Source organism: Frankliniella occidentalis, unplaced genomic scaffold, assembly GCF_000697945.3.
Source record: "Frankliniella occidentalis isolate FOCC.00 unplaced genomic scaffold, Focc_3.1 Scaffold215, whole genome shotgun sequence".
In the NCBI taxonomy this organism is placed as follows: Eukaryota; Metazoa; Arthropoda; class Insecta; order Thysanoptera; family Thripidae; genus Frankliniella; species Frankliniella occidentalis.
In genome coordinates this window covers 113,287-121,149 of record NW_026267341.1, presented here as the reverse complement: position 1 = coordinate 121,149, position 7,863 = coordinate 113,287, and the positions used below count along the sequence as shown (strand labels likewise).

At 40.7% G+C, this 7,863-nt stretch overlaps 1 protein-coding gene across 1 annotated transcript; it reads right to left on the bottom strand.

Moving 5' to 3' along the window:
* Positions 1 to 4,098: 4,098 nt before the first annotated feature.
* Positions 4,099 to 7,246, bottom strand: LOC113215072 (uncharacterized). The gene is made up of 4 exons (XM_052272625.1): positions 7,213 to 7,246; positions 6,553 to 6,740; positions 5,378 to 5,755; positions 4,099 to 5,287 (listed from the first exon to the last, which is right to left on the bottom strand). The coding sequence occupies exons 1-4, from the start codon at positions 7,244 to 7,246 to the stop codon at positions 5,018 to 5,020; spliced, it is 870 nt and encodes a 289-aa protein (XP_052128585.1). The 3' UTR covers positions 4,099 to 5,017.
* Between the last annotated feature and the right edge of the window lie 617 nt (positions 7,247 to 7,863).

Here is a 7,863-nt window from a genome sequence, read left to right as displayed (position 1 = left end):
CTTCATACCATTCTTCATCGCTACAAAAATAATATTTATATAAATGGTTGCAATAATGTTATGTAAAACTCTTTTGCGATTTCTCAGTAGTTCTTGAAAATGAAGAATAACCAGTCATTACCCATCAGAGTGGTGACCCTGGCGATACATATTAATTGCCTTGTCGGCCACAAGGGTGGGAAGCTTTTTGATAAGAGATGCCATCTTGCATTTCCTCCTCTTCTCCCTTTTAGCTGCTTCTTCGTGTTCAAACAGTGTAGGCCAATCATCATAGGGCGAGTCCTCAGGCAGCTCATCCTTCAAACATTCCTGGTCCAACACATTAGGGTGGTCCCGAAGCCATTTCCTGTAGAAATCTGAGAAATTTGATTGGGAGATTAGCTAACAATTGGTTACAATGAAGATCGGAAACTTTTATAAAATATTTTGTTTGTATCAGTATACATCAGAGATTCCAAAATAAATTACACGATCATATAAAATATAATAATAAATCATAACAGTTAGAATTTTACTCACGTCTTAGAACAAATATGACTGGTGGCTGGTCAGGGAGTACCCTGAGCTTTGGGTCTTCAAGTCTCGGTTTTCTTGCCCTGTAATATTTGCTTTCAGCACCAAAAACTGAAAGAAGGGCAGCTAATGCCCAATCATCTTTTGATATTACATCCTCTATGGTACTCCAAACATCCCCGTCTGCTTCCACCCCATGACCAAGTGGAACCTTCCGATTAAAGCAGATTCAATTAGTGAGTTAGAATTTGTTCAGGCAAAAGGGTAAACCAACAAGAATTACTAGTTTGGTGCTGTTTAAGTGGAAGAACGGGCCTTTGGAAGATGAAGGGAGGTTCGACTTCTGGTGGACTTCAACTGTATTTCCAGCACTCTTTTCAGTTGATCCTGCCAATGAATTCCAAAAATTAGACATTGATTCAGTAATTTAACCTATATATTTCCAGAAATTAAACTCACTTTTCTCTAAAATGGCCAACTTTTCAGTGAAGAGATTAATTTGTTTTTGAGTCTGATCCTCGTAGCTTTGTAATTTGGCATCCAGAACATTAATATCCTCCTCTTGCTTTGTAACTTTTGCTTCTAGAGATGTCAGTCTGTTAGTAAACATGTCATCAGTCTGTGATGCTGTGTTCATCACTGGTGCGTGACTATTGGAAGTTCTGCCATCGTTTGTTTCAGCATTTGGAATTTTCTGTCAAGATTATAACGATTTCCTATTAGTAGTAGAAATTAAACAGTTCCAAAAAAAAGAACTACTCAAATTATAGTACCTCAGTCAATGTTTGTGTCGGTTTTGCTACCGAAGCCTGAATGCTTGTAGTTCCACTTGCTTTGCTGGAAGAGGATTGCCCCAGTACTGATGATTTTGTTGCCACACGCTTTTCTTGCCACATTGTTTCATGGACTTCTTAGCTCCTGGCACTGATTTGCCTCCTTTACCAACAGCAATTTTGACAGGAGCTCTGGTTTTTGAAATGTGACTTTGTACAATGCTTTGCATTGTTGAGATTTTCCCCTGATTCTTGAGAGTTCTTGACTGGAAAAAATGATAAAATTATTGTAACAACAACAACAAAAACTTACAACTTTCTGCTTCTCGTGGGTCAAAAATTGGTAGTAGAATTGTCGATGGTTCACCTTTTGAGCTACAGTTTCCGTTTGCTCCTCCTCAGAGGTTGTCACTTTCCTATTAGGCTCTATGAGATTCTTATTTGGGTAACGAATTTTTCCAGATAAGAGACTTGTTTTCACATCCTCTTCAGAAGCTAGACAAATAATTCCTTTGAAAGCAAGTTCGCCTTCTATGAAAAGAAAACAACAAAGTACAATGGAATATTACTTACTACCAGTTACCAAAATGAATACAAGTGAAGATTGTTTGGCCCCTGGGGGCTTAAATTTGAACAACGTTTGCCTATGGTTCCTTGCTTCTTTAAAATTTTTGATCCAAGCAGTGGATACAATTTGATAATCAGACTTCTTTGTAGCTTTAAGTGGCCATATGGCTGCATACATTTGAGAGTCACTCATATTTTCAAAAGCTAGTTAGTTCTATTTTGTACTTAATATAATACTTTAGAGAGGACTAGGACTAATATTAATACTGAAAAAGGGACTAGATAGGACTAGACAAGTCGGAACGTGTTGGGGCAGGTTAGGAATACGATGGGGTACGTTCGCAAGCAGCAGGTAGAACCACTGGTGGCCGAGTTCACGTGCTGGTCACATGTGAAATTTTCGCACCGAACGACACCCCGATTCAAAACTACTTTTATAGGAGGCGATTGTAATCTATTTATTTATATTTTTGTATCAAGTGTGGTTTTTGAAACATGCTTACCATCAGGAACTGATTGGAGTAAAAAGTTATACGTGACTGTACACACAAATCATCCGCACAAAATCATACAAGAACGCACCTATCAGCTGTTATTGTTATTGTTTGGTATGTTTGCGAGGTGGTTGTCTTCTAGTTGTGTCACTTTCTAGCACAAATATGTTACCAAAACGGTTGAGTAGTGAGAATGTTACTGAAAGAACGAAACGTAATCGAAAACAGAAACAAGAGAAGGCTATTGTGCAGTGTGAGAATCTTGCATCTGTATCATGCTCGACACCCAACCAGAAATGTCCATATCTGATTCTAGATAAAATTAAGAACTGAAAGCAGATATATGGTCAGATACGGTCAGATTCAATTGCAGGTTTGTCTCCAAACACACCTTATGGGCAGATTTAAGTCCAGTTCTGGGTGCAGAATAATTGTAATATCTGTAATTGTACTCTTTCTCATTACCGCAGTCAGATCTGTCGGCCTTAATAAGCGCGCGAAATTTGTCATAAGCATACCATATTTGGCACCATGTCTGCTATTTGTTCAGGTATGCAGACAGAAATGGTGACATGTATGGCATCAGAAGCGGAGTAAATCCAGATCAGATCTCAGATGTTCATGCACCCTGATGAGCCGATGGACAGTCCGTGGAATGGTCCGTATATGTCCGTGGCTGTCCTTGTGCAGTCCCCAACTGTCCACCGTGTCTATTGTGTCCATCAGTCTGTCCGAGGACCAGTCCATAACCTGTCCTCGGTTCAGTCTGCATTCATAACTACAGTCCGTCGTTTGAAATGTCCATGGCATGTGTCCGAAGCTGTCCACCACGGCTCGTCTGTCCATAGATCTGTCCGTTACCTATGACCACCAAATGTCTATGGACCGTTCCACAGGACTGGTCCGTAGGACTGTCCGCTAGTTGTCCATCGACATGTCCATCGCCTTGCACATCATGACGTTCGTGCCATGTCCGCCGACATGTCCACGAGTTGTCCATCGACTCGTCTGTAATTTTACGTACCGAGCTGTTGCATACTGTCATAGTATACCCACGGACACTTGTGGACACTTTCGGACTGAGATGAGTTCAACCACCCGAACACTAGATGGCGCTTCGGAATTTTGACACATCAAAGTTTTAAATAAGTCATTTATACGTGAATAAGTCTTTTTAACTAGTTCATTTGTGTAATCTGTGGGTGGAGAAAGGGGTACTTAGGCTGTTCACACTTGTCCTTTATCTAGTCAACCCTTAAATTGTTTGTCATATGACGTATTACACCAACTCGCGGTGGTCATATCCAACCTCTTCACACTAACTCCATCAGCCCGCCCGCCCTCTGTCCGGTTCGCCCGGAGTCCTCCATCGCCACCAGAGGGCGGGAGGGCGGCGATTTTTGAACCGAAGATCGTGATGTCATCACGGTCACTCAATGCTACCTTTCTGAACGCAACAGATTTCTATGGAATTTCGTTCAAACATCCCGGACAGTTCAGGACTGTAACGCGGACAAACCTCGTGGACTGAATTGCGGACAGTGCCACAAATAGTCTCTCGGACCATTGCGGACAGAGCCACGGATAGGATCTCGGACTGCGGACAGCTGCGGGCAAGTCCACGGACGTTTCAATCCACGGACTGGGGCCACGGACAACTCATGGACACACCAGTGGACATGTCCTCAAATTGTCCTCATGTAGTCCGTAGCCGCTGTCCGCGTGAGCTGTCCGTCGGCTCATCAGGGCAGAACTGATTTGATTCAGAACTGGTTACATACATGGTCCCAGATATTAAAAAAATACTCAGAACTGCGTGCAGGTTTGAGAACAGACTTTTCCCCAGTACTGGGAAGGAGGTTGGAACCCCCTTTTCAATAGTACTGAGAGCATATCTGAGGACAGGTCTAAAAAGTTACAGATATGTGACCATGTATGTGTCCAGATATGCAAAAGTATCACTGCAACCGTACTATGGGGGTTTTGGGGTTGACAAGTTTCTAAAGAAAAATACAGTACATAGAAAAGTAGCAAACTGTGTGTAATTTTAAAAAAAGTTCACATTGAATGAGAACACTTTACCTAACACTCAAAATAGGTATGGTTCTTTAAAACAACAACCTAAATGATTACAAACAACTGCTTTACGACAGAAATACCACTCAAACGAATAAGACACACTTAACTTACATATAGTGCATTTCCAAGAAGTACCATATAGCACTTACTGCTTATATTACAATTAATAAACAAAAAATATAATTAAAATCACGTTTGCCCTTTACGAAGTACCTTATAATTCAGGTACTTATTTCTGCTATAGCACTCAATATAAAGAACAAAAAACAATCAAAAATGAATTAAAAATCACATTGTTCACAAAAGAAGTAACCATAATGATTCAGGTACAAGGAACAGAAAACTACATAATTTTGTTTTTGATTAATCAGGTCTGGAAGTCATATTTGCAGCCTGCTGCTTCAGTAACTTTTTGTTCTTCCGCATGGCCCTATATTCCTCGGCACGTTTCTTGGCCCCACGCACTTCTGACAATCTGGTGCCCATCTGCCTGTGCACAGTTGTTGGATTGTCAAGAGGAATCGACCTGCCCATGCAGATCTTGCGAGCTTTTTCTGGAATGATTCAATATCATTATCAACTGTTTTAAGATCAATGTAAGTGAGCTGGAAGTTTTCTATACTCACTTTCAATAACTGCAACTGCATGTGGGTATAGTCCAGGGCGAGGTCTTTCGGTCTTCCCCAGAGGACCCTTTTGGGCATTCCCAAGGAGGAAGCAACTACACATTGCATCCGTTGTGAACACTAGATCGAGCAAATTCCTGGCAACAGTGGTGTGAGCCAACTTGTTTCTGCTTAGCAAAGTTTCATACGCATCTTCATCGACATAAATGCCACTCCCTTTGGAGAGCTCAATAACCTTTACACAGAAAAGGACAAATTATTATCACAGTATATATGAGTAATTAAGATAACTTAAAAAAACTAAAACAAATAAAAGAATGCTTACATCACTATCCCCTTTTTGATGAAGCAGTTGTGCAAGCATTTGTTGCTTGGTAAGCTTTGGAGGCTTGCTCAAGTCTTCATCCGATGATGTATCATCATCGCTGCTGCTGTCTTCACCAGAACTCTTATCATCCTCCTTCGCCTTGCTTTTGTCACCATGTTCACCATCTTGTCCATCTCCCTCATGTTCATCTGGCTCTCTGTCCTCTCCCACTTCTTCCTCACCGTCCAGGGACTCATCCCCATCCCCATTCCCATTCTCGGAATCACTTCCATCTGCTTTTTCAACATTCTTCACTTTGGCCTCTTGCATTTCATCATCAGAATCATCATCTGATGACCCCTCTTTGTCAGTGTTCCTCATTACTGCTCCATTTTCCTTAAGAATGGGAGATGTTTTCTCGACATCAATAGAGTATTCCGGCGGCAGGATCAGAGAAGACTCATGGAAGAACAAAAGCCTACTGCGCATGAGCAGACTATGGTGGGGGGCGGCTCGGCCGGCCCGGTGTCGCCCCCCACCATAGTCTGCTCAGGCGCAGTAGGCTTTTGTTCTTCCATGAGTCTTCTCTAATCCTGCCGCCGGAATACTCTATAGCTGCAAGAGACATTTTAAACACGATTTAAAACTAAATTGATTTGTAGCCAAAAACGAGTATGTGGTAATACCAACTAATGGCAGTAAACAACATCAAAACAATTCTTTAAATAAAGTTATCATGCAGGATAGCTCTCAAAATTTGTCTTACAAAGTCCCCAGAAAGCAACTTTTATTTTAAAAATTATCTTATTTGTTTTGAGAGTTGGTTTACATAATTAAACAAAAATTTCTATTCTGAATGAATTATCCCCTCAGGTTTCAAAAGAATGCTTTTCAAAAAAAAGAGTTTTAAAAAGACCGCTCTAAAAATCAAAACATCCACATTCAAAATGTAAGAAACTTACAGACTATTTTGATTGACGTAGGGGTTGAAGCAGCTATCTACGCAGGATGATTCAAAGTGACCAAAGTGGCTGACTGGCTGGTGGCAGCTTTCTTAGCAAGTGCACTCAGCTACAAAACAAACAAAGTATGAACTGAGATGACACCTTGCAAAAATGCGCATTAGGCACTACTAAATTGTTGTAAAATAGTTTCATCACTGGTTCTTTAATCAGAGCAAAAAGTTTACTAACCTTACTGACTTTCATCTTTGGCGGCTTTCCACCATCCACAGCAGGTTTTTGCTTGGATTGATTTTTTGACTTCAATGCAGCCCGTTGCTGCTTTTCGGCAAAACTTTTCTCTGCTCGAATTGAGTCGTCATTCCACTTCCCCTTGTGTTGTCTCTTAATTATGCGAATGGCAAGGCTATCAGCAGTGCCTGTTTCCAAAAAGAGCAAAAGTAAAGACTGATTAATAAAATAACAATCGAAAATAGAAGTACTCAACCAAGGATGTGAACTGAAAGTCCACCATACATTTTAAATGAGGGTTTGCAAGCAAAATGCATCTAATGGACGAGAATGAGAAGAAAGTAAAAGTTATCATAGGAGAGCTATGTGAAACGCTGAGCAGTGCCGAACATGAATGGAAATTTGCCCCATCTAACTGCTTTTAAAGCATGGTGCCATAGAGAAAGGTTAGGGTATAGGATATTCGAATTCACAACGAATGCGTGCGAGAATAAATGTTAAATAACTTCACACTTGGGAAGAAGGGGAATAGCAGTAGAAGCTGAGAACTGCAAGGCAGAAAATAATGACCAACAAGAACTTCACATTTCCGCGATCATAATCTACGTAACCAGAGAACCTAAACTTTGAAATTTGATTTCGACAGCGATGTGTACCTACCAGACTCTCTTTTCAAGCTTTTCTTAGACGGCATTGCAGTGTTCTTCAATCAGGAATCCCTTACAAAGCAAGCTCAGCCTCTCTGTCCTCACGGCGGCGGCACAAGTGTGTCGAGCGAAGAGTCAGGTCAAGGTGTAATGGCGGTCTGAAGGCGCGAGACGGAAAAGCAGTTCCCCAAGTTCTGACGAAACCCAATTTATCAGAGGCTCCGCGATTCTTTCACGAAAACCACAGAAATATATCACTAAAAACGAATAAAAAGCAGAGAAAGGCGATTCAAATCCTTAGTTAAAGATTCTAGCTGGAACAGTGATGTTAAAATTCCTAGATTTAGTTTTTTGAGTTTCCCAAAATGTAGTCTGATGCTACAACTACGCTAGTTTTGGACTATCCAGTCTTGCTTGTCCTTTCCTGGATATAAAAAATAAATGACAACTGTTTCTTTCAAAAAATTCAAAATATTCTTTTCTTTGCAAAAATATTATTTTAGAGGGTGTTCTACGGTGAAATATTTAATTGGGTAGCATTTTCTCACAGTCACAGATGACTCGCTAACTTACAGTTGACAAATGAATGACGCCGGCTTGCAGAGGAAGCAGCCGAAGCAGTATCAGAAAAAAAAAAACAATAACAATGGCCCATGATCCTTGT

Bases quoted from the DNA above. Each gene is read 5' to 3' on its own strand.
- LOC113215072 (XM_052272625.1), bottom strand. From the start codon at position 7,246: ATGCCGTCTAAGAAAAGCTTGAAAAGAGAGTCTG. The intron at 5,756-6,552 runs GTTAGTAAACTT...CCCATTCTTAAG, and splicing joins CAAAGATGAAAGTCAGTAAG to GAAAATGGAGCAGTAATGAG. The intron at 5,288-5,377 runs GTAAGCATTCTT...TTCTGTGTAAAG, and splicing joins ATCAAAAAGGGGATAGTGAT to GTTATTGAGCTCTCCAAAGG.